The 26,868-nt window shown below is 40.5% G+C and overlaps 1 protein-coding gene across 1 annotated transcript in view; it reads right to left on the bottom strand.

Moving 5' to 3' along the window:
• Positions 1-2,278: 2,278 nt before the first annotated feature.
• Positions 2,279-26,868, bottom strand: part of spegb (striated muscle enriched protein kinase b) — a 37,831-nt gene continuing 13,241 nt past the window's right edge. Inside the window, 35 exon segments of the mRNA XM_063497099.1 lie at positions 2,279-2,990; positions 3,080-3,229; positions 3,422-3,497; positions 4,639-4,862; positions 4,961-5,200; positions 5,313-6,072; positions 6,340-6,504; positions 7,606-7,770; positions 7,863-8,030; positions 8,428-8,544; positions 9,270-9,419; positions 9,523-12,253; positions 12,338-12,406; positions 12,497-12,539; positions 12,930-13,082; positions 13,209-13,235; positions 14,277-14,449; positions 14,582-14,659; positions 14,763-14,820; positions 17,834-18,034; positions 18,121-18,217; positions 18,307-18,475; positions 18,650-18,762; positions 19,427-19,599; positions 19,959-20,082; positions 20,235-20,441; positions 21,885-21,989; positions 22,201-22,320; positions 22,886-23,115; positions 23,223-23,412; positions 24,003-24,161; positions 24,269-24,529; positions 24,777-24,952; positions 25,773-25,861; positions 26,114-26,280. Of these exon segments, the coding sequence (XP_063353169.1) occupies positions 2,738-2,990; positions 3,080-3,229; positions 3,422-3,497; positions 4,639-4,862; positions 4,961-5,200; positions 5,313-6,072; positions 6,340-6,504; positions 7,606-7,770; positions 7,863-8,030; positions 8,428-8,544; positions 9,270-9,419; positions 9,523-12,253; positions 12,338-12,406; positions 12,497-12,539; positions 12,930-13,082; positions 13,209-13,235; positions 14,277-14,449; positions 14,582-14,659; positions 14,763-14,820; positions 17,834-18,034; positions 18,121-18,217; positions 18,307-18,475; positions 18,650-18,762; positions 19,427-19,599; positions 19,959-20,082; positions 20,235-20,441; positions 21,885-21,989; positions 22,201-22,320; positions 22,886-23,115; positions 23,223-23,412; positions 24,003-24,161; positions 24,269-24,529; positions 24,777-24,952; positions 25,773-25,861; positions 26,114-26,280 (8,381 nt within the window). The 3' untranslated portion in view covers positions 2,279-2,737.

Genomic DNA, 26,868 nt, shown 5'->3' with positions numbered 1-26,868 from the left:
CATACTTAAATATATCTTTTATAGACAACTTTTTCTGGCATGCCCCACTTGAGAAAGTTTACATTTCAGTTATTTCAACTTCAATGAAATAAATGAGTGAGTAGAGTAGATACACAGTTGTATATGCAAACTCTTTCATTTTTTTCATAAATAATATTGATTCAACTTAGTTTCACTCCATATTTTATAGAGCTACCTGCAGTGGCTCTATGCCCCATCATTGGGGCCTGCCCCACATCTTGAGAACCACTAGATTTTCTAAAGGTTTTACTTTTTGTGATCTGATGTTTATTATGGTCTGCAGGGGCTCATATGATGAATTTATGCTATTAGTGCTTATGGTGTCTTGTATGCTTGTATAGCATGGAAACATATAATTGAGGCTATACATAATTTAGGTTCAGCTTAATGCTAATTATAACAATTTTATGTCTTTTTATATATTAAAAAAAGGTTTTGCCAGTTAAGCCTACATTCTTTAAAAACAATGAAGCAAACTGCTTTCTCAAAGCAGTAGCTGTTGGTAATTAAAAACACTAAAATAAGGACTAATACACTCAGTAACGTCTATTATGTAATTTTTATTTTTTGCTGATTAATGCTCTTTAAGGGCACTTTGGGGAACCCCGATACCCCGGTGGGTTCCTAAAATGCTTCAGTTTCCCTTTAATCCCCTGAATTTTGTCAGATGTGATTAAGTGTTTTTGATGTTAGTAAAACTTCATTACACGTGTTGAAAGTTGTTTTGTAAAACTCAGATATGAGTATGAGTATCTCTCTGTGGCTTAGGTATCTCGCTGTGGTTTGAGTGGAAGAGTTTACTTGAAGCCAATGACAGCTTATCTGTGGTGAAGAAACTAATGCCTATTTGCCCTGCAAAACTGTCCACATTATCACTGGGAGGAAAACAGTTTTATATGGAAGCTCAAAGATGACAACGGAATAAGAAATTTAAAAAGTAAATTCTGCTTTTGAGAATGAGATCATCATTACCGTGCTGTCTAAGAACACAAGGAAAGGGGAAAATGCAGACAAGTGTCCTATTCTAATAGCCCTTGTAGAGAAGCCACCAGAGTTTCCTCTTAACTCAGTACATATTTTTAAAAACAAACAAACAAACAAACAAAAAAACTTTCTGGAACTGCTACAGTCTTTAAAATCACTGAAGTGCCAACAGCACAATCATACCACTACAATTCCCTAAACTCGTTTGTGGGTTTGGAGAGTGACTTTTTGTTTAAATCAAGGACACAGAATTAGACATAATTCAGTGCATTTACAACCCTCTCTCCTTACCTTGGCTTTCATTAATGCTGTTTTGTCAAAGCTGCAGACATCGCTGGGTTACACACAAGGCATTGTTCAGCATCTGTGCCCTGATACACTGGACTGTGGCCTTTATGAGACAGGACTGACACTCCAAACTCATTTTTTGACATCCAGGGTAAATGTTATGTATATTTTAACCATCACCCATCCATTTTCTTAACTACCTATTTTGGGCTGTGGGAAGAAACATCTGTAGGGGTAACCAGAGAAACCCCAAATAGACTCAGGCAGAACACACAAAGTCCACATAGAATGATGGCAGATTTAGACTCAGAACCTTGTTGCTGTGAAGCAACCATGCTAACCACAGCTCCACCTTGCCAGTCATTTTTCTTACCCCTAAACTAAACTTAACCAGAAAATTCAGCCATCCCTCTTCTTTAGTGCTTATCCAACGTGGGTTTGTGGCATACGCTCTCACATCTACTACTGTAACACACTTAAAATAGCCAAGTCAACCCATGCAGGAACATGGCGAAGATAGGAATTCCACAGAGAAAGTCAAAGACAAGGAAGTTTGAATGTTCTTGCTGTGAGGGGACAGTGCTACCCACTGCACCACCACACCCAAAACAAATCAGCAAGTGAAAAAAACCAAAAAAACCCAAAACGTGTAGTAAACACAAAAGTTTCAATCTGACGTGAACCTGGGTCTCCTACCACTGCAACACCTCCATCCTAATACCTAATATCTCTGAAACACAACTGTTACCTCTTTGTGGCCAATACCATCCCTGCCTCTGTGCAACAGAGAGAAGGTGCTGGCAGCATCTGACAAAAACAGCATTATCTGATGCCATGGGATGATAGTGCATTAAAAAGTCTGGTCAGGAAACATTAGAATATCAACTATAGACTAGTATTTTAGATGTGCTCCAGTGACAAAGGTATCAGTTGTTTCAATATGTACTCTTAATTGTGTAGATTATCCCTTATTTTAAAGTTGTGCTAAGAGCTTTTTGCTGAGGAATTAAATGAGCTTTTCTACTAAATTATGGCCGGTTACCACACTCTATTTGTTTTTCCTCTCTTTACAATGTTCAGCCAACAGTAAGAAAGGAATTAATTCAAAAATGTTTGCAAAGTTGCAAACCTTGAGGTACTAGCTTGAAAAGAACAGCCTGCCCTGTATGAACAAGGTTCACGGTATACAAAATGCAGTCAGGCTCTTTCAGAGAGTTCCTTAATGCATTAGATTCTCTTTTAGAACCAGATAAGAAATAGAAATTATGTTTCTGTAGATCACAGCCATTGCTGGTTTTGTGAGTTTTTCTTCTTCTGATTAAGTTCAAGTCAGACCTGGAGGGACCACCTCACTGTAGCCTCAAGTTTGATCTCGCTTGGAGGATGTTTGCCCCCCATTCCCACCATGAAGTCCTGCCACAATGGTGTGTGGAAGTTCTTTTCACTAGGTGACAGGTTCAGTGGGTGATACTGGCACATTCGGTGTGGCAGGGCTAGTGGGGGTTTGTGGCGAGCTCTGGTAAGACCGCAGGAGAACTTTGTGCTTGGTTGCCACCTCCGCTCGCCTGCGCTGCTGGTCAGCCAAGAATTCCTTGAGACGGGTGGTTGTAAAGGTAAGAGTTTGCCTACGAAGGCGCATCAAGTAGGCATCTTGAAGCCAGGAGTTGCTGAAGCAGTCCTTGATGGATGGACGGGCCCTGTTGAGCACGACAAGGAGCCAAATATTACAAATTAGCAATACTTTCAAAGTATGGCAAAAATGAGAAGAATCCATTATTCAGCTTACCATGGGTAGCTACAGAGGATCTTTTTAAGAAACAGAGAGGCACTTTGGGACACATTCTGGTAAAGTTTAGAGAGGTCAAACTTTGCTGCCTGGATTCTGGCTTCAGTCTCCTGAGGATCATTATCCATGAAAGCCGACCTGCCGCTCAACCTGAAAAATCAGGAGAAGGATTTCATACTAGCAAAAGAAATATATAATAGAATAATACCTAAAAAGTCTTGAAATTATAAATTATAAATAGCAGACCATTCTTAATCATAAGCCTGATATTATATAAAGAACACAAATATATTTCTATTTAAAGAGAACTCAGAGGGTGGAAGCTGTGAAAGCAATACTCACATGATGAAAGTAAGCACGCCTACACTCCAGATGTCAGCTGGAGGGCCCACAACATCCCCTTTCAACATCTCTGGAGCTGCAAGAAAAAAGGACAAATTCACAACCTTTATTATCTGTGTACACGTTGTACAAAGAGCTTTCATTTATCACTTTGACTTAGATTTTCTTTTGTGTGTGTTATAATTTCCTTCCTGATAAATGGCCACAGTTAAGATTACATAACATACACAAAGGTTGTTTCTCTATCCACAATGCCCAAGATAACTATAATATATCTATTATAGTTATAAGTCAATATCCAAAAGACAAAGTCCATATTTAAATGCACAGTCGTTATTCTTTAACTGCGCTGGTTTAAAACCATCAGTTATTCAATACATATATATTGAGTAGTATAATCAAAGGCTCTCTTATAGATGAAAAACAATTCCAAGGACCCTCTCGTAGTTCCAACATAAATCAACTTGTATGGTCAGTTTCACTTGACAGTGTCAACTGACTCAAATATTTCACACTGCTTTCAAGCTAGCTAGTTGGCTAAAACTGTAAGTTAACTAATGCTGCTGTAGGGGCAGCTCGTTAAACACTGAGAAAATGAATTATCTCATGACAATTTGATTATCTGTTGGCCCAAAGACAACATGGGTGGAATGGGTGGAAAGGCCACACTTGTATAGCCACTACCTTTACTGAAGTTCATTATAGTAAAAAAAGTGGGTCAAATGACTGATTTATAACCATTTATGTACATCCTGCTATCGGTACATACAAATAAATTTCTCTGTATGACGTTAGCTTACATTTAGCAAACATTGGCTTACATGCTCATTAAACTTAAAAAGAACAGCATTCATTTTGTAATATGCTGAAGGTTTTCAGATGAAAATAAATTCAATATGTGCTCCCTATCAGCTCTGTTTTAGTCTTCATCCACTTATAAGTAAAATATCTGTCTTTTAAACTCTTGATTGCTCTGCTGTGTTGAGCAATTAGACAGAAACTGTCATGATTGGTGGTTCTCCGCTCTATTTAATTTCAATTCCATTTTCATTATATAGTGTCAAATCACAGCAGCAGTTGCTTCAAGGCACTCTCATGGTTTTGAGCCTTTTAAGTTGACCTCTAATTAAGGAATGTATTATCATAAGATTTTCTATAGTTATTATTGTCACCATTGTATTATTTCCATTGCATTGTTAAAAAACAAAAATCCTTACACATGTACTCCAGTGTTCCAACAGGAGGACTGAATTGCTTCAGGAAGAGAGGGTTGTATGTCTGAGAACTGCCAAAGTCAATGATCTTGATGACATTCATATAGGTGACAATGATATTGTCCGGCTTGATGTCCAGGTGGAGGATGCGTCGAGCGTGGAGGTAGTCCAAACCTTGGAGGATCTGCACGACATAGGTTACCACATCGTCCTCCGAGTAACGGAATCTAAGAGACACGATTAAACAGCTTCTTAACCACTCCAAGTAGAACAGTTTAGGGCACTCGTTTATGGATGGTGCTAAAAATGGACTATCAAATCATACCTATCTATAAGGCTGTAGAGCAGCTCCTTCCCACTGCAGTACTCAGAGATAAGCACCAGGTAGCGTGGTGTGACATAGGCTTCGTGTAGAGCCATGATCCTTTCGTGATGAAGCGACTTGAGAATGTCATATTCCTGCAGCACTGCCTGCTTGCTGTCTGCCTCATATGGAACAATCTTAGCCATGAAAAGGTTGCCTGTGGCGTTCTCTCGACATTCACGGATCACACCAAACCGACCTCTGCATGAGAAAGAAATGATATAAACTTCCAATGGAAAAGCACAGAAAATTCTCTATGTCAATTGTAAATAGCTACTAATTCAGACCGTAAATGTTTTACAACACCTATCACCTTGCTTTCTCATCCATGAATGTATACGGTTTCTGTGGAACTCCCTGACGCAGAGATCCCTCTCCAGGCTTCCCCAGTGGGGTCCTACGTCCTGATGGTGTGATCCGTCCTGATGGAGTGATCCGTCCAGATGGGGTAGAGCGGGTGTCCCCTCCTTGCAACACTGGTGTCAAGCTCTGCACCACCACCACGGGTGGGGAGATGGTTGCGGGAGTGACTGAAGGGGTGGTAGTTGTTGGGGTGGAAGTAGTTTGGGAAGGTGGAGTAGCACGAGCAGTGGCAGCTGGCACATACATTGGCACAGATGAAATAGGTTTCCCTATTATAGGTGCAGGTGGTGGAACAGGGGAGGGAGGTTTGTTGGTCAACTGGGGGACAGTATGTACTGGACTCTGAGGTTTGGGTGGAACAACAGGCGGGGGTGTTAGTTTTGTCTGGGGTTTGCTCACACTGATGCTAATAGAGCTCTTGGCTTTGGCTGGCGGGGCTTGGGCAGTTGTTGTGGTCTTAACAGGAGCCTGCTCTGCCGGGGCAGTACTAACAGCAGGACTGGTGGTTACTGGAGAGGCAGATTTAACCAAAGGTGGAGCAGGAGCTGATGTTGATGGAGGGGCAAGTTGGGCATTTGTCACTGTTGTGGATTTACTGGGAGCTAGTTTCATGGGAGGCACTTTCATGGATGACATCATTACAGCAGGGGGAGGAGGAGAAATTGCAGGAACAGTCTTCACCACTACTGTGGCACTGGATTTAGCTGGTTCTGTGAAAAACAAGAAAAGGCAAGAGGGTGCTTGATTTTATGCAACAAATACAACACAGAGGTTTGTTTTACCTCAAGTGGAGTCGAATAATTTGTCATATATATTATTCCATCAAAAAGAAAATTATACACATAAAAATATAACCTTCTATCACAACAACAACAACAACAACGAAAGATACAAATGTAAATCTTTCAGTCTTGAAATTTCTTTAATTATTTCATTGACAAGGGTATGTAAAACAATTGAAAGTTTTCTGTAAATACCTGAGGCATCCATGCTCAAGACCTTTGAGAGGTTGCTGTAGGGGCCCTGGCCAGCTTTGTTGACACATGCCACCCTGAATCTGAAGGAGCCCCCTGCTGGTAAGTCAGTCACATTGTAATAACAGTCTGCTATCCCAGTGGCCACAATCAGCCAGTTGGTCTCACCTGAGGACAGATGTGGAAGGAATATTAAGATCACTTGCTTAAAGCAGCAGTATGAAATTAAATACTCCTTTTGACTGAGGTTTTTTGTCTTTATTTAATTTAATTTAAAAAGACATGCTCAAGAGTTAAACACTCTTGTACACCTAAAACACATTAGTGTGTCTCCTTATGATACTTGATCAAGTGTCCTTAGCTTAAAGCCTATATCAGAATCAGAATCAGAAAGACTTTATCCCCAAGGGGCAATTAGATATGCCCTAATATGCCCTAATAAATACATGGCAACCAAATAGAGATATGCAGTGTCTGGGATTCTAGTTGCAATTCCTCTTTGTCACTCGTCATGTCTCATGAAATATATGTATGCAATACATGTGTTTTTCTGTGCTTGTTTGAGACCCAAGTTTGTTCAGTGTAGCCCTTTCAAAACCTCAGTTTTAGGTTTTGAAAGGGTTACTTAGGACATCGTCTTGATGCATTCTCAATCATGCATTTCATCATTGAAAGAGTAACATTATGATGTAAATAGGGTTTTATACATGACATTTGCCAATAGGGTGTACAGAAATGTATTTGCTGAGGCCTCAGATATGCTCAATTTCAGATTTTTAAAAAAATTACTTGGACACTCTTTCAATGATGAGGATGTACACATCCTGGACAGGGAGGAACGCTGGTTTGAGGGCGGAGTCAAGGAGGCCATTTATGTGAAAAGGGAAAGACCATCTCTAATCGAGGAGGGGGCCTAAGGGTACATCTTTCACCATCTTACAATGCTGTGATTGCAGCCATTCCCCCAACTCTCTGTGAATGGTACTCATGGCCATTGATCAGTGGTCTTTGATCAATGGTCATGAGAATTTGCATAATTATGATCAAGGTGACCTCCCAGCCCATTGTTCCCTCAGTGGGCTGGTTTCACTCATTATGCAAATGTACTGTTTATAGGATTGGTGAAGCCTGCAGTCAGCTGAGACTGAAGAAGTCACTTGGATGAGTGACGAAAAGTTTCTCCCACTGAAAACTCCATGTCCAGATGAACAGAATCAACTTTTGGAGAGTTACTTAGGATAGGTCTAATAAATCTAACAATGGATGTACAGCAGTGTTCATCTAGATTACAGAATTATTGCAAACACAGACCCTCTGCTCGCCTCTCCAGAGAGTATGTGCAGGGGGCCATTGTGTCTGAAGGCCTCCACAGAACCAGTGCAGTGTTGTTGTATTTCTGAGGAATCTCTGGGGTCCCAGGACGGTTGGGCAGGCCTGTAAAACAAATATATTAGTATTACTAGTAATACTGTTGGGATGAAGTAAATGTACTTCTTCAAAGACTCAAACAATGTCTCATTTCTTACGTGCAAGAGATATTGTGCAAGAGCTTGATACTGAGGCCAGCGGGTTCGTAGCCACACATTCATAGACCCCTGCGTCCTTTTTGGTGGTCTGCATGATCATCAGCAGCTGCCGGCCATCAGGACAAGCAATCATATTCATCCTGGCATCAATCTCTAGGGGCTTCTTATCTGAGAAAGCACACATGCACAGGGAGGGAATTTTGAAGGTGAATATTTATTTCCTTTTTCTTACCTACCCTTTTCTTACTTGCCCTGTGTCTGGTTGTGAATTTGAGCCCATTTATGCTGTTTAAGGATACCACTCCAAAGAACATGATACTGGTATAACAACTCATTCAAGAATAATCTCAGCTGCTTTACCTACAGCAACATTTATGTTCACTGTATGTAGCATTTGTAATTACATCATATTTGCATCAATATGCAACATAATGTGTCTCTGCACTCATGGATGTTAGAGGAATTATGCAAATTACTGCAAAATGCAAAAAAAATGATTCTATTCACATGCACATGTATTACCCTCACTAAGACACTACTGTTTATTCACATTAAAGATCCTCACCTTTCATCCAGGTAATGTGTGGGTGGGGACTTCCAGCTGGCAAACAGCTGAGTGTCACTGGATCTCCCTCCAGCAGCACATGATCTCTCAGTTTGATATGGAATACTGGAGGGAAATCTGGAAGTTGAAGACATTACAATAATTAATTTCATAAATACAGTATGATAGGTAAAACTAACAGTTATGATTATGAAGTAATGTTTTTAAAAATCTGAAATTGAGCATATCTGAGGCCTCAGCAAATACATTTCTGTACACCCTATTGGCAAATGTCATGTATAAAACCCTATTTACATAATAATGTTACTTTAAAATATAACGTGTCTCAAGATAACTATTAACTATATAACTAATATAGCATGTCTGTTGTAACCTTTGCAAGATGCTTTACAACCCACTACCACCTTGTTATTTTAATGCTGTTTTTGACTTATTTGTTGCAAGTGATGGTTGCATTTTTTTTGTAATGGGGTCTTGCTGCTGCTTTTTGTGCCTGAGGCTTCCCAGTCTGACTGAAATACACATTTTGCTAAGTAACTATATTTTAGTCAGGAAAAATATATTTCTTAGTCACAAGCATTTTGACCAAGCAGATGGAAACTGTCACATTATAAAACACCACTATTGCACGGTGACAATAATGTCACAGATCCACTCTCTGCTGGTGATGTTTGGTTTTATTTCTGGTCTGGTAAAGAAAGTGAAGTGTCTGCTGGCTGTAGCTTCGTATTTAATGGCTACATATAAGTAAGTGGTCTTCCTATTGAAAAAAAAAGGAGGCCCATACTAAATGTCATCATTGCCTTACCCAAATACTTTATGCACACTCTTATATAACTTACCAGAAGCCAGTTTGGAGTATTGGCGTGAACGTAAGGAGCTACTATCTCTGGAGATTGCTGTTGGTATGTCAGGCTGTGATACTGTCTTATCTCGCCTCCCTCTAGTCAGGCCCCATCGATCCCAGCGGGATCTGCGCTCAGCCTCCAAGCCTGCTACAAGAAAAGAAATAGGAAAGAAAAGCTTCATAAAAAAGTACAACAGATAGTCCTCTGGTAAAATATTGATTCAAAATGGAAAGGTAACTGGCCATACCCTTTGCTGTGTCTGATTTTAGGCTGGACATAGACTCTAGAGACTCGGTTGAGGCACCATTAGTGGCCTGAGATGCTAGCTGGTTCTGAGGAACCTTCGTTGCACGGCTCTCTGATGTTGAACGACGAAGCATGGAAAGAATGGGTGTCCTCTTGGGTTCCTTTTCTTCTGATGCTCTTCTCTCCTCTGAGTAGCTGCGGATTCTTGTAGAGATCCCAGCAACTGTTGATTCAATTTTCCTGCGCATTGCCAACACTGGTGATTCATTTGGTTTCTTAATCTCTTTTTCATCATTTTCCACCAATCTATCAGTTCCCCCATCCATTCTTGACATCTCTACTTCTTTCTTTTCCTGAGACCCTCTTCGGCCAAGAGTCCAAGAAAGCCTACGTCTTGAGGCAACAGAATCATCTTCCTTCATCATTTCCTCTTTGCGCTCTGTTGATGGAGTCCTCTTCAAGCGCATTGAGAGCCTTCTCATAAAGCCTTGGTCCTTTTGAGCTTCACGAAGATCCTGGACTGACTTTGACTTCTCCTCAAGTCTTCTTGGTTTTAATTCTAAAGGTGCACCTGTTGGCCCAGGTCTGTATATCTCTTCACTTTTCTCTGTAGAATCTGCAGCAGCTTGTAATCCATCATCTTGCTTTGAGCGTGACAGAAACTTTAGACTTCTGGTGAGAGAAGATTCACGTTTTTTAAAGCGTGCCTCAAAGACCTCTTCAGAGGTGATATCCTGTAGGTCTGCTCCTGCTAAAAGCCCTTCTTGGGCTGAAGAATATGTAACAGTCTTGGGTGGCGTGGGTTCTTTTGTTATCATCTCTGGTGATGCTACTCTGGAATATACAGCAGGGTGCTCAGTGGTTGAAACGGTGGCTGGCTTTGGTGGACCAGGTATTTCAGAGCTGGCAGGGGAAGATATACCAGCTGATACTGGGGATGATGAAATCGTTGGAGTAACAACAGGTGTAGAAGGGCTTAGCGGTGGCTCACTGAGTGGCTGAAGTGTGGGGACCATCATAGTCTGCATTATACTGGCATATGCTGAAGTCCTTCCATCTGGCAGAACAACTCGAGCAGGAAGCGAGGGTGTCACATACGCTGAAACAACTTTTCCTGGGGAAATGGAATATTCTTGTGTTGGTCTCAGCATAAATGAGCTTGTGGTTATTGTCACCTCAGGGGATTTCTCAGGGATAGTTACTTTCTCTTCTATATGTTCTATAGCAACTTTTACGTTTTCCTTAGTGTTTGATTCAGTGACAGTATCAACTCTTTCCTCTTCTTCTTTCATTAACTCTTCCTTTTCTTCATGCTTCTTTTCTCCCTCTTCTTCCTCTTCCATTTTCTCTTCCAATGCAGGACTTTGGACCATAGAAGGAGGTGTAGGAATTCTCTGACCTACAGACTCTGATTCCATCATTGGTTCTTCTGAAATACTCATGTCCTTCTCTGAGAATCCACTGGTGCTTGATCTCTCATCAAAATTGCTATCTGTGGTCAGCCCTTCCATCTTTTCACTTATAGTCTCATCTGGCTTTATCTCTTTTTCCAAAAACGATTCCTCACTCTCAGTTTTGGTTGGACTTTCCTGCAAAACCGACTCTGGTGTTGGCGGTTTTGGTGAAGGCTCCCTGGGAGTCACTGGGCGGGAGTCTAGCTTGGTTTGCTCTGTTAGAGATGACATAGATATAGCTTCCTTGAGCCTTCTCTCTTCTATCTGTGCCAAGGGAATCTCCAGAGGAGCTCCTGAACGGCGGTGTAAAGGTATGGGTTCTGAATCCCCCTGACTGAAAGAAGTGCTTTTGCGCAAAACTTTTGGTTTAGGAACTTCATCCCTTGGGAAATCACTGGATGCAGCTCTTGTTAGTGGAGGTGGGCCCAAACGGACTGTACGAGAATACCGATCTGAGGACACTGCACGTTTTTCATCTCCCATTCCTAATGTTTCCAACAGAGGTCCTCTCAGTCCACTCATCTTGTTGTCCACAGAGCCACCACGAAGCAGTCGTTGCCTCATCAGCTCCAGTTTGAGAGCATAGTCTTCTTGGCTCATCTTGGCAGTTCCTGGGCTGGTGCTCCTTTTTGGTAGTTCCATAGAGACAGCTTTCTTCAGAACTCTTCTGCCATCATCTTGACTTCCTTCTCCAGGTGCTTCTTCTGGTGTAATCCGAAGCATCAATGCACTATCAGCTGAGCCACCACGCCTTAGCTCTCCTCTTCGTCGTCCACCTTCTGGTTTGTCTGACTCCATGCTTGAACCTCGTCTCAGTGGTTTTCTAGACAGCTCTGATTTTTGGGGCAATTCAGCAGGTGATTCTTCCTCATCTGAAGAACCCTTTTCATTGGGTTGTGATGATCTTTTCCTCAGGCGGCCTTTGCCTCCTACTTCAAGTCCTTCTTTATCCATTTCTTTGGGATCACACTCCATTGCCTCCTGGCCTTGAACAGAAGACCCAGACCAGTTACTTGCTCCGTTCTGCTTCCCTGCCTCCTGCTCACTGGTCTGAATGTCATTCAGTGACATCCTTGATCCAGAGAAGTCCATGTTAAGTGGCATTGGAATAAAAGGTAGTTCATCTATGTCCTCATCAGAATCAGAGGAAGATGATGGCGGTGGCGAACCCTCTTTAAGGTGCCTGGGAATTGCGATGGAAACATGGCTGGAGGAATCATTTAGCAATTCGGGTATGGACCTCATGACCATTTTGGATTTATAGCTGATCAGAGAACGCTAAAAAAAAGGAAAATGTGACAAAATAAGTACCACAATGTGACCTTGCAACATGCAGTAATAAAGAATTACAACCCATCTCACCTGCCACCTCCTGCGAGATACAAATTTCTTTAAGGCCTCTGTACTTATGGCCTTCCCCTTACTAAGGGTCTGTACAATAAATGGACATGAAATTGAAAACAAATAAATGAGAAATGGGACTTTACTAAGAATTGCCAAATGGATATCACTTATTCATACCTTGAACCAGGGGTGTCTGAGACATTCCTGGGTGTCTGGTCGCCTAAAATAATAAAACAAATATGAAAACTGAAAATAAATAAATAAATCTGCAATAGGCTATGTGATAAATAAGTATCAGACAAAATTCTGGAAATACTGAAACAAAAATCTTTTATTTTTACAAAAATATTAAAAAAATATTAAATTCAAGCTCAGTATAGTGAATAAAAATAATATGTAATGACAAATCTTTATACTTCTGATCATCAACTCAGTGTTGTTGACTTGGATATGACTGTTTTCATAAATTATTATATTTGATGTATGACATTCGATGATACATAATAACTAATGACAGTTATCCATCAAGTCAGGATTTTACTGTGGTTGACACATAACTGTTTGCAAGTATTGAAACTTGGACTAAAAGAGATACAGCGGTGTTACTCACAGTCTGTCAGCCACCAGCAGCTTTATGATGAACCCTTTAGCTTCTCGGCAAAGATCGGCAAACATGCTCTCCTCAAAAGCCACGTTATAGTTTCTGATGTTCAGTACAGAGCTGCGATCATTCTCGCCAGCAAATGGAGATACACTGGTGAGACTGACAAGAGAAATAATAGCATTTAATAATAACAAACTTAATAAGAAACTTAGATGTAGTCCTGACCAACACAAGGAAAGGTTTTTAGGATTATGGAAAATTGAAACTAATAAAAAATGTGCTTACCACAGATATGCTATTACTCCAACAGGCCTAGAAAAGTAAAGAAAAAATACAGTGTTTAAGATCAGGACATTAACAAATATTTATAAGTACTGTATTTTAAAGCTATTCTACTGTGATAGTCAGATTAGGGAAAACAGTGGAATGACCAGAATTATTGGAACCACCATGATCTTATTGGCTTTGAAACTGCTTTGGGACCAGGTGTACAACTACTCACATACAGCTGCTGTCTTAAAAGCAAAAGAAAACAGCAATAAGAAAGAATCAGTCTGCCCTCTATCTGCTATTAGTTTGCAATTGAATGCAGTCAAGCTGGAAATTAAATGCAATGTGTTTGTGCTAACTTGACAAACAACTGTGATAAATCATCCAAAACTGCTAAACTGTTGCAGTCAACATAGACAGAAAGTCCCAGTAGGAAATTCAATTCAGAGTTCTCCCAGAACCTCATAAATGTGAAACAAAAATTTAACAATTCCTTCACAAATAGTGATTTAGTTGTTGCAGGATGGCAACAAAATGACGTAGGGAATTGGCAACTTTGTTTTTTTTTTTAAATTTACTGTTTTAAATAAAATATAGGGTTCAAAAGCAAGGCAGAGTTGGGGTCTTATATAGAAAATAAAACCAGAATACAACCAGCTGGCAACCTGTTGAGCGTAGTCCGCTGTTGCAAGAAGATTCGTCACAGACAAGTTGCACTCATCAGTACTCTCAGATCAATTGAAATGTGTTGGCAATGTGTCTATTTTTTTAAAAACTAGATAGCTGCTATTTGCAAACCTTTGGCCATCTGTTAGAGAGGGATATCAGTTAGCCTGAGTCGGACTGTGATTGCTTGGAGACAGGTTGCTACCCACCAGGACAGATATAAGTGGTTGACCAGAGACTGAGGGCGTTGCACGTTCAGCCTCTGGGCGACCAGCTGGTCACTGCAACTAATTGCAACTGGGTTTCAACAAAAAATAAATACATAACAGATCAGTGCAATCATTGGGCTACCTCTGATTTTCACTAATCGCATGGAAGGTTCTGTCCTATTTTTAGTGTAGTGTGACTGAGTCATACCATATATCTGTTGCTTTTGACACGGGGCTCTGATTGACAATTTCTGGTGCAACAAATTCTGGTGTGCCATATTTGCAGTATTGAGCTTCATCAGGTGTGATCTCCACCGCGTTGCCAAAATCACAGAGTCGGATTTGATCACCATGGGGGTCCGCCATGAGGATGTTTTCAGGCTGATGAGAGAATTAGGAAATAATATCTAACCCATTGTCTGCTATGAAAGTACAACTGATATGATCATTTAAAAATAACCTTCTGACACACAAGATGATGGAAGAATACAATGAGTACTCTTATTTATCTACCTTGATGTCCAGGTGTATGATGTTCAAATGATGAAGGTAGTCCAATCCTTCAAGAAGTTGTCTAATACATGAACGAACCTGATGGTCCAAAAAACAAAAAAAACAGAAGATTTTTTTGATCAGATAATAAGAAAATATAGATAAAAGTAGTATTTACTTAGTGAAAAATTGGGATCCTTACATCAGACTCCATTACTGTAGATTTTCTTGTAAATCTGTCAAGCAGCTCCTCGTGGCATCTTTAACGATCAGTTAAGGCATTTCTTTTTGTTAAATTAAATGCACTTTGCAACAAATGATTTATTATGTTATAACCAGTGTTGGGCAAGTTACTTTGAAAAAGTAATTAATTATAGTTACTAGTTACTTCTTCGAAAAAGTAACTGAGTTAGTAACTGAGTTACAAGATTCTAAAAGTAATTAATTACTTAAAAAGTAACTATTGTGTTACTTAAAAAAAAGTTTAACCCTCTGGGGTCCAGGGTATAATTGGCCATTTTTAACTACTTTTGATTTGACCTCTACATTTCACCTTTAAAAACTATTTCCTTTGCCTTGTTTGGTATCATTCTTTTCAGCACAACCTCACGTGTCTGAATTTACAGTTATGTTTTCATTTTGACATACTGTATTAACACAACTGATCTAGAATCAGACAAAAAACATAAAATCCAAGTAGAAAAAACTGTAACAACCACAAACATGTTTATTGAATCATATTTCATAACTTTAAATGCAAATATAAATTGTCAATTTTAAAATCCTATCCACAAGTTTTGCAAACAACAAAGTTATTTGCAGCCATTTATCTTTTACCCTTTTGTAAAATAACCATTTCAAACTATTTACATAACAATCAGCTGTTCTGCATTCAATAAGATGCCACACAAATTATTTGTGCCACTCCAAATATTTTTGTCCACTATAAAGGAGAACAGCACAGCCTGATACCTGCAGGCCTGACAGCAGCAGGTGTATCACTCCTGTTCTCTACCTGGAGACAGCAGTCACCTCATTGTTCTGACACACAACACAAAACTATCCACAACACTACACACTAACTACACAAGACAACACATTAACTACTTACTCCAAACACACTAAACGTCACAAATCTCTCACATCTCAAAACTCGCTCTCTCTCTTTTTCTGCTGTCTTTCTTTCTCTCTCTCTCTCTCTCTCTCGCCGTCACTCCTAAAACGTCCCCCTCTTCCATCCATCTATCTTCTTCCGCGTTATCCGGGGCCGGGTCGCGGGGGCAGCAGCCTAAGCAGAGAAGCCCAGACCTCCCTCTCCCCAGCCACCTCCTCTAGCTTATCCGGGGGAACACCAAGGCGTTCCCAGGCCAGCCGAGAGATATAATCTCTCCAGCGTGTCCTGGGTCTGCCCCGGGGCCTCCTCCTGGTGGGACATGCCCGGAACACCTCACCCAGGAGGCGCCCAGGAGGCATCCTTGTCAGATGCCCGAACCACCTCAGCTGGCTCCTTTCCATGTGGAGGAGCAGCGGCTCTACACTGAGCCCCTCCCGGATGGCTGAACTTCTCACCCCATCTCTAAGGGAGAGGCCAGCCACCCTTCGGAGGAAGCTCATTTCTGCCTCTTGTATCCGCGATCTCGTTCTTTCGGTCACTACCCACAGCTCGTGGCCATAGGTGAGGGTAGGGACGTAGATCGACCGGTAAATTGAGAGCTTCGCTTTTACACTCAGCTCTCTCTTCACCACGACGGACCGGTGCAGCGTCCGCATCACTGCGGCCGCAGCACCAATCCGTCTGTCGATCTCCAGCTCCCTTCTCCCATCACTCGCGAACAAGACACCGAGATACTTGAACTCCTCCACTTGGGGCAGGAACTCATCCCCGACCCGGAGTGGGCACTCCACCCTTTTCCGGCTGAGAACCATGGCCTCAGATTTGGAGGTACTGATCCTCATTCCTGCTGCTTCACACTCGGCTGCGAACCGTTCCAGTGCGAGCTGCAGGCCCTCACCTGATGAAGCCAACAGAACCACATCATCCGCAAAAAGCAGAGATGAGATCCTGAGACCACCGAAATGAAAGCCCTCCGCCACTTGGCTGCGCCTAGAAATCCTGTCCATAAAAATTATGAACAGAATCGGTGACAAAGGGCAGCCCTGGCGGAGCCCATCACCCACAGGGAAAGAGTCCGACTTATTGCCGGCAATGCGAACCAAGCTCTTGCAACGGTTGTATAGGGATCGAATGGCCCGTAGCAATGGGCCAGACACCCCATACTCCCGCAACACCTCCCACAGGACACCCCGAGGGACACGGTCGAATGCCTTCTCCAAGTCCACAAAACACATGTAGACTGGTTGGGCAAACTCCCTTTCGCCCTCAAGTATCCTTGAGAGGATAAAGAGCTGGTCCAGTGTTCCGCGACCAAGACGAAAACCGCATTGTTCCTCCTGTATCTGAGGTTCGACTAGTGGACGAAGGAGAGTTCGTCCCCCTCTTCCTAAACAACCAAATGTCATGTTGCCATATCATTTTTTGACTGGTCGACATGGTACATTTTTCCACCAACACCAACAGCCTGTTTTTTGTTTTGTTTTTTTATTTTTTGCTCATAAGCAGAGAGTGCTTGCTAGCGCTGTCCTTAGACTGTAAACGTGACGAAACTATTGAGGAAAAAACGCCGCCTATATATTGTTTATCATAACTCTGGTTTTACGTGGCCTATCAACACAATTTAAAAACTGGTATATATCACCTTGTTGCTTTGTCATCTTAAAGTGGTCATGTGATTGACTTACCATGACTACTATACTCTTCCTCAGTCAAACAGCAGCACTCATGCGATTGTTTTGCCCCCTTAGCTCCAGGTGTTGTGCCAGAAAGTGATTGCCGCCTGCGGGAGCGCGCGCAGCTGCTTAAAGCTGTAGCGCCCAAATTACTTATAGCTACTTCCGTGCAACTGATATAAGATGCGGTAAGCTGAAGACAGCTTCAACCGTCTGTTTGTTAAAAAATAGTAAGGCGACCGCACCACATTTTCTTGTTAGTAACGGTAACGGAGTTGTAACGATAGAATTAGTAATTAGTTAGATTACTCGTTACTGAAAAAAGTAACGCCGTTAGTAACGCCGTTACCAGTTATTCCCATCACTGGTTATAACGCATTGAATATTAAAATGTTCTTTTAAGATAAACCTGGTATATTATACTAAGGCTAACTGAGTACTCAGCATCAGAAGGTTTGTTTTATGACTACTTTAAAATGTGGATACATTTCAGTGATGATGACAACAGCATTCTTCTTCTCAAAGGCATCATGAAAGTAAAGCACTCTCTCGTGGTCCAGCTTGGAAAGCAGCTTCATCTCTCTCAGAGCGGATGTCTTCTTCTTGGCCCGCGTGGAAATAAACTTTGCAGCGTGCTCCATCTTGTCTGCCTTCTGGGTCACACGTTTCACATAGGAAAAAGCACCTCTGGAGAGGTGAAAATAATAGTTGAAAAAGGACTGTCAAGTAACAGTGCACTTCAGCTGTGGGATCTTTTCTTAAAACCGATTTACCTTCCAATTTCCTTGTGGATGTCATAGTAATCAGTCAGTCGGCGCATTTTCCTTAGAATAGTTTCCTCATCGTCCATGGGATCTTCTTTACTTTTAGCTACAGCAAAGATAAAAGATTAAATGAGTTCCATCAATTTGTTCATTCAACAGCCTTTGATACCTCAGACAGACAGACTGGCTTCTTACCTTCATGAATGGTGAGTTCAGCTTTACAGGATACAGATCCAGCTAAGTTCCTTGCTGTGCAGGTGTAAACCCCGGAGTCTTCCAGACGAGCATTTAGAACCACCAGGGAGCATTCATTATCATCATACACAAACGTGTAATGACTGCTCTCTGACAGCAGGATATCATTCTGAAAGCAAATATGCTAAGTTTAACAGCGGGTCATCTTGCGTTTGCTAAAAACTCCCTAAAAACTCTTATGGTTATTTCCCATTTCACTAATTTAGTTAACAGCACAGAGAAACCAGTAAAGAATAACTAGTCATGCAGGGCCATTGTATTAAACACTATAATGGATGGAAACCTTGAACCACAAGATGTCAGGGATGGGTTTTCCCTCCACGACCACAGCAAAGCGAGGGGTATCCCCAGCACAAACATCCAAATCTTCCATAATGGTCTCAAATGTTGGTGGAGCTGTAATGACAGTACAAAGTTAAATTAATTTTGAGGCAATTATTTGCAGTTATTTTGTACTTAGTCTCCAAATATATCCATCACTAGAATTCTGAAAGCAGATGTCAGAGATGATCTGACTGAGAAACTGAGGGACTACTCATGCTGATACAGCAGAGATCTGGACTCACAGTAGGTCCACCCTAAAGTACACTTCATCCTCCTTTTTGACACTAGTTCAGATCATTATCATGTTGTAGACCTGATGAATCAACACCAGTGAATAAACTCATAAGGAAAGGGTTTATTGAGGTCATGGAAAACCAGAGTGGTCAGAGCCCAGAGTCATTTTTCCAGTGACTTCTTGTCAAACACAAAGTAACCATGTCATAATAATACACTGCTTTTCCATTTATTTTACTGAGACCATAAACAAAATTAGCATCATGTGGTAAAAATGATACTTGAAACTAGTTATTATAAACATAAACTCTTAAGGGAACATGTTGACTGAAGTCATAGGTCTAGCAATCTATTTTCCTTAATTCTAAACAATCCGATTTCTTTTTGAAACAGGCGCCCCCTGCTGGCCATTAGAGAGACTGCATTTCAACAAAAGCTTTGATTTTAAACCCAGAGACTATGTTCATAATTTATATGCACACAGTCTACCTGAAATCTATACCTGCCATCTCCACAATGAATTTGCAGCTGTCACTGCCATACTTATTGGAGGCCACAAACTCCATCTCTCCGATGTCAGCACTCTTCACTTTCAGCAGCTTCAGCGTGTGCTGGTCGTCATCTGGCATTGTCATCTCATACAGGCCTGGCTTGTTGGCCAGGACCACTCCTCTCCTGGGAACAAAAGCATTTTCAATCAGGTCAGATACTTATAGGAAGGAGGGCAGCAGAGTGTCACTGAGTCAGGACATAATAATAGACTTTTTGAACTGCTCTGGAATCCTGGATAATCACTGGGAATAAAGCAGCTGCCTCTTTGCATACTGTCATACTGTATTTATGCTTCCCAGTAACAGTACATATATCCTGTTATGTACTAAGTCAGAAAGGGGACAAACGGCACTAGATTCTTCATGTGACAGGAATATGTTTGAATTTTTTTTCTTTAGTGAAATTAAAGTAAAACTCATTCATTTCCGTGAGTTTCTCTTTTTCTAAAAACAACAAAATGAAGTGTATTGACAGAAACTAACCTTTTCCAGATGACTGAAGCATTAACATGATTGAGAGTCATCGAGATAGTGACCGACTGGTTTTCCATCACATATACAGTTTCTGGCTTATCGATAATCACTGGAGCCTCCTGCAGATAAGGACCTGAAGACATAAACCACAGAGGTAATAATATTTAACAGATTTGTTCTGGATGGATGGTTGGATGGTTGGATGGATGGATGGATGGATGGATGGATGGATGGATGGATTGATGGATGGATGGATGGATGGATGATCTATAAAGTCAAACCTACCTCTGTCCAGGAGCTGCACTGGGTCAGTAGCTGGTGAGGGCTTGCTGAAAGCCTTGGAGGTGATGGTGAGTACCCTGAAAGCATAGCGCACACCTTTGGAGAGTGTTGTGATGGTGTAAGTTGTCTCCTTCAGGCCTGAAGCTATGATGATCCACTGGATGGAGCCTAAGGCTTGCTGTTGGATGGCATACATCAAAGAGCTGGGATCTGGAAGAAAAAAAAAAGGCTTTTGATTCAAAATGCTTTGGGTCAATGATTCCTTTTTATATCTCACAGTATATGAAGTAAGTACATAAAGTACAACATGTAAAAACTGGAGCACCTTACAGTATGTCAGTATGTTATTTTTAGCATTTATTCTAGATGTTTTTTCATAATGAAATCTGCTGCTTGTTTCAGTGTCCCAGCACTGAATTTTCTGCACATGAAACTCAAGCTGAGCACATCTGCTGTAAAACCAGAGATGAGTAAGTCTTACCCAGAAATGAAAGAACACATCACACTCACAGCCTGGCCATTTGTCAAACATTTTTTTCTTTCATTGTGACACATTTGGGACTACAATTTACAAAATGAATATTGTGACAACTTAAACTTAAATAATAAAATAAATAAATCAGTAAAATCATTAAGTAAAAAATAGCTTAGCTTAATAGCTTATCCCACATAACCTTTTCCCTTCTCCTATTTTAAATCTATTTTTATGTTTTATGATTTTGTAAACTGCCTGTTTTTATGCTTGCTTTGTTCTGCTGTGTAGTGTCCTTGAGTGTTCTGAAAGGCACTTTTAAATAAAATGTATTATTATTATTATTATTATTATTATTATTATTATTATTATTATTATTATTATTATTATTATTATTAAGACTGAAAACTAGCAAATGAGACCATAAACACATCATGTAAATCTTATACTGAGGTCATAAAACATAGAAACTGAGAAATGGGATAATTTGCTCATAGTCTTTTAGACCAGCAGCCCCCAACCTTTTTTGCACCACAGAACATTTATGTCTGACAATATTTTCATGGACCGGCCTTTAAAGTGTCGCGGATAAATACAACAAAATAAAACCAGTACCGGTACCAAATAAAAAAAAGATTTATTCATAACACAAGGGAAAAGACCGAAGGAGACCGAGTTAATGATAAAAACGATTGCAAAAAAATAACGCTAAAAACCGATAAAAACCCTGAAAACCATAAATTTCACAACCGAGCCTCAACTCTCGCAGCCCGGTACCAAATGACTCACGGACCAGTACCAGTCCGTGGCCTGGGGGTTGGGGACCACTGTTTTAGACAACCCAGTGTTTTTTTGGAACCAGAACTGTTGCCCTCTGCTGGACATTAGAAAGAATGCACTGGCTTCACTTTTTAGACCTAGAAGCAAGGTCCATCTTTTACATTCAGTCTATGATCAAATGGCCCTCAGCTCAGATCTGTTCCATGTTGAAAGCGATAGATTACAATCTGTCAGACTTTCATGGAAAGATGAGATAGACACAAAGATATTAAAATGCATGCCTGAAAGGCATTATTAGAGAATGTTCTGCATTAAATGTGTAAAACAATAAATAACTTAAGAATTAGGAATATATTGTTTTGTCTCTTGAATATAGCATATGTGACAATGTTTTTGCTTACCAATGGAAGGGTCCAGCCTCCTTGGTTTCTTCCAGCTCAAGGTGATGGTTTTGCCAGTAATGGATTCTATGACTGGAGTCCCATCAGGTGGGTCAGGGAGGATGTCTGAAAATGACAGTGGATTTAGGCAGCTGTATTTTTCTCTGGTGTGGTGCGGCATGAGGCAGCATCAATCTATAAGGTGTACTTGAGTACGGTTGTGTAATCAAAACGTTTCTTTCTCGAGAGCGTTCAATTCAGTTCAATTTTATTTATATAGCATCAAATCAGAATGAGAGTTTCCTCAAAGCACTTGAGGAAGAAGAAAAAAAATTACCTGTAACGTAGAGATGAGCATAGCAGGTGGCCTTCCCAACTTTGTTAGAGATGACACTCTTGTAGACACCACCGTGGGCATGGCACACAGAGCGGATGACCAGGCTGTGAACATCACGAACTGCAACAGGAGAAAGCGGCTTGGCTTACTCGGTTTTACACGACACAGACAAGGAAGACTGAGGCAGTGTGGGTTCATTCAGGTGTGTAAGTGCTCAGTGTAGCAGCTATAGAATAACGACACTCTCTGTATTTAATTAAACCCTGATCTCACAATGAAATTCTGTGTGCTTTTGCTCCACGCAACCAGAAAGAGGACAGCACCCTTGTTTTTGAAAATTGCTCTTTGTAGATTAAAGGCAGTTGAAATGATTTGCTGCTGAAGCACAGGAGTAACTGTCGCAATGATCCTGGCAATGAAGAAGCAAACAGGGCAAAAAGGGAATGATAAAATCACTTCCTCAATAAAGAAATCTTTGGTTCAGATTATTACCGCTAGATCAGTAATAAACAAAAACTGTCTGGTTATTATACCAGACAGTTATTTTTTAAATGAAGTAATAAAAAAAATAAAAATATTTGTTTGAGTTTGCAGAAAAGAAAATCATACATAAAGGAATTTGAAATAAATTACAAAGGATGGAAATAAATATCAGATGAATATAAATCCATTCTGCAAAACTTACACTGTGTCATCTTTCTGTCCTCTGTGCTTTCAATCCTCTTTCCATTGTGGAACCAGGCGATAGTTGGATACGGCAAACCAGCCACTTTGCATTTGAGCACAGCCTCTTTTCCCTCAATCACATCCAGGTCATAAAGGGGTTTGATGAAGTCAGGCATGGTGAAACGCTCCACCTCATTCTCTGGGACCTCTGGCTCTTCAGGTATGGAGGGCATTTTCTCCAATTTAGCCCTGAAGTGATAAGAAGAAGAATTGGATAGGTAACAATGAACACCACTGGGAGCTCAAGCGGAATTTCAAAAAGCACACATGATACAGAGAAAATCAAACACTCTTACATCTGTGAGGAGATGGCTGGACGCGGCTCCTGTATGTAAAGTTCAGCAGAGCTCTCTGCCTCGCCGTGACTGTTACGGGCTCTGACAGTGTAAAAACCCTCATCATCGCTGGTGACGTGAGAAATGACGAGAGAATGGCGGCCACCCTCCTGAAGAATACGAATGTCCTCACTTTCTGTAAGTAAATGATCTAAAGGGAAAAAGGAAAACATATCCATATGGAATTTATATTGGAGGAGCATAGCTTGTAAATACAGGAAAAAGAAGGAATAGATGTAAGCTAGAAGTTTACCGAGTAAAACTTTAAAGATAAGTGATTGATCAGAGATAATTAAAAACATGAAATGATAAAGAATGCAAAAGTCAGTAAGAGACTTTGTGTTTATAATTAATTAGATGTTCCAAAAAAGTTTCACTTTTTGCTTCCTATTAAGCGACAATTTAATTAAAACTTGACAGTCGATTTTATATCTGATTTACCACCAGATTAAAAAATAAGGCTAAAATCATCAGTTGACAGTGAAATTCAGTGATACAAAGAAAAAAGAGAACACTCCAACAATCACATGACCCCTGTGAGCAAGCACTTTGGTGACAGTGGGGGGGGAAACTCCCTTTTAACAAGAAGAAACCTCCGGCAGAACCAGGCTCAGGGAGGGGCAGCATCTGCTGCGACCAGTTAGGGTGAAATGAAGTCAGGGGTTATTGCACTGCCCACAGAAGGAGTGTGTGTATAAGTGACAGCGTCATCAACCTAGAGGAGTATAAGTATGTTCCTACCAAAGTGGCTCCAGGTGACTTTAGGAGGTGGCGTCCCACTGACTTTGCAGTCAAATCGAGCGTTGCGCCCCTCAATTACTTCCAAAACATCCAAATTGCGAGTAAAGAGAGGTTCGAGGGAGGGGATGACTTTGAGTTTGCCACATGAGGTCACTTCCTCTAAAAAATGAAAAAAAATATCTCTTAAGTAGAAAAAGAGTTGGAAGTGATAAATATACTTCTTCAAGTTTTGCTTCATACATGTGGGATATATCCTTGACACTTACCTTTAGCTGTGCTGAGTTTGCACATGTATGTTCCGCTATCATCTTCATGTACAGAGTTAAGCAGCAGGCGGCACTTTCTTCCATCAAAGTGCATTTTACAGTTGAGCAAAGCTGGCTGGATCAGTTTCCCATCTGCAAGCCAGTCCACATCCGTGTCCTTTGGTCCAATGACGTGACACTCAAACAAAACAGTCTCACCAGCTTTGGCTGTGATGTCCCTGACTGCCCGGATAACTGCGAGACCTGGCTCCACTGGTGGTGCTGGATATAAATAAAGTACATTTTCTGAAGAGTGCTGTTAAGTGATACAAAAACGGTGGTGTTGTGAAGTAGTTCCAGCCCTCTGTGTATGTTTTTATTCATGTGGAACTATGGTAAAGGAATTGGAGGCATTTCATTACAATGTAGAACAAAATTACTTCCCCAAAACTGACACGGACATAATTAATCGGTGAACAAGAGCGAAATGTTGATTTATGCATTCTTAAACAAGCAGAAAAACACATACCTTTCACCTCCAGTTTTGCTTCACACTGCTTCGTCCCATACTCATTAATAATCCTACAAGTGTAAATCCCAGAGTCTGACTTCACTGCCGACTTGATTGTCATTTCAAAGGCGCCATCCTTCATCTCACGTACAATGTGACGTGGGCCTGTTTTTACCGTCACTCTGTCCCTCAGCCTACAAGAGCACATGGGACCAAATGTTTCTATATTTTTCAACAAGAGGTAAATTACTCATACACTGTACTTCAGTTTTTCAATAAAGGATGGTCAAGCACACGTTTTGTCCCACCACATTAGGGGGTGGAATACATTGTCTTTTCTGCTATTGTCTCTTTAGATTCATGACTAACTCTTATGACAAAACCTGCATGAATGACTCAGCCGTTTATTGTCAGCTACATTAAAAAATGAGACTGGCATTATTAGCTGTAATGTTAAATTTAGCATTAAAAGAACCCCACAAAAAGACCAAAAGCAGTATGTAAATTTCTCTTTTTTAACTGTTGTGCTGTCACTTTTCTATTAAAACACATTTACAGAGAGTGCTGTTTTCAATTAAATCATATATTTGGATACCATATTTTAGCTCTAAAATTTATTTGCACATTTATTTCCTTTTTTGTGCTTTACTTTGATATAACTTTTGCATTTGCAGCTATATGAGACTAACTTAACTTACCAACTACAGTGACTACTCTTATGAAGAAAAGTATCATCAAGTTAAAGTTGCAACAGGAAAGGGAAATGATCTCATCTCTACATCTTAAGATCACTTCACTGATTAAGCATGAGGGTATGCAAAAGCATCACATGCAATAAAAAAAATCAATTTAAAAGTTTTGACTTTAAAACTTTAATTCATTAAAGGAGGTGGAAACTTAAAGGACCATGCTCAAAAACAAACTATGCATTCATGTTTCCTCATGGTTTGTGCTGTCCATATCTCATGGAAGCAATGAGTTTAAGTAGACTGATGAAGTGAGGGGGGGACCTACCAATACAGCATAGGTTTGGGTTGTCCACTTATTCGGACAGACATGGTGACTTCCTGTCCCTCAATGACAGCTTGATCACTCATTGTTACCTGTTTAAAATTTAATGCAAGTTAGACGCTTAGAGATGCATTTCACCTGTAAGTTTTATGAGAGATGTGTTGATGGAGTGACCACACAGAAGATAATACATTTATTAAGGGAAAATTAATATTGATAGAATGCTTAGTATGGAACATATTTCCATGCAGTATTGTTGCCACTGTTCGATTAACATACTATGGTCACACTAAAGGGCAAAGTTAATTAAGTAGATTTATCCAATGAACCCTGCACAGTCTCACCAAGAATGCAGGGGGTTTCCTAAAACGTGTGTCAATAGTTCGCCTTGGCTCTGGCCCTCCAAAGTCCATGACTTCTTCCATGGGGCTGAGATACTCTTCATCAGATGTAATAGGGCTGCTGATATCCATAGGAACACCCAAGTTTCCCTTTGGTTCCTGCACAGAATCTGCAAAGCCAAAAATTGTGCTATTATAATCATTGTCGTACCTTGATACCTTTTTTAACAATCAAGTCCCATTTATACATTTTATTTTGTCTTTGATTTTTTTTTTTTTTTACTGAGAGCAAAACTGAATGAGTACATGGGGATTTAAAAGAGTTCACATATTGAATAAAACATCCCTCCTGTTTAAAACACATTTAGAATCTAAGATGCCAAATGTGAAATCTAAACAATGGTGGATTCACAGTGAGTGGAGCCACTGAGCCTCATTGGGCAATTTATAGGTTCAGTTTTGCCTCTGAGTTTCCATGGTAACTATAAGTGAGGTTATTCAGCTGGAATATATGGCGCACACATTTCGCTGAGAGAGATAATGACAAGGGAGCCAGGAGAGAAATACAATGCCAACGTGGGAAGAGACTACGAGATGATTTTTAAGATGACAAAAATGGCCTCTGAAAATGAATACTCTAAACTGGAAATTACTGCTTAGTACATTTACCATTTCTTTTGATTAGGCTGCATATTATACTAGTGTGATAAGTGTCCTGTTCAATTTCTGAGAGACTACAATAAAAGTTTAATATAATA

Source organism: Pelmatolapia mariae, linkage group LG16_19 (assembly GCF_036321145.2).
Source record: "Pelmatolapia mariae isolate MD_Pm_ZW linkage group LG16_19, Pm_UMD_F_2, whole genome shotgun sequence".
In the NCBI taxonomy this organism is placed as follows: Eukaryota; Metazoa; Chordata; class Actinopteri; order Cichliformes; family Cichlidae; genus Pelmatolapia; species Pelmatolapia mariae.
Note: the sequence above shows the minus strand (reverse complement) of the source record. Positions and strands in the feature narration are given on the sequence as shown.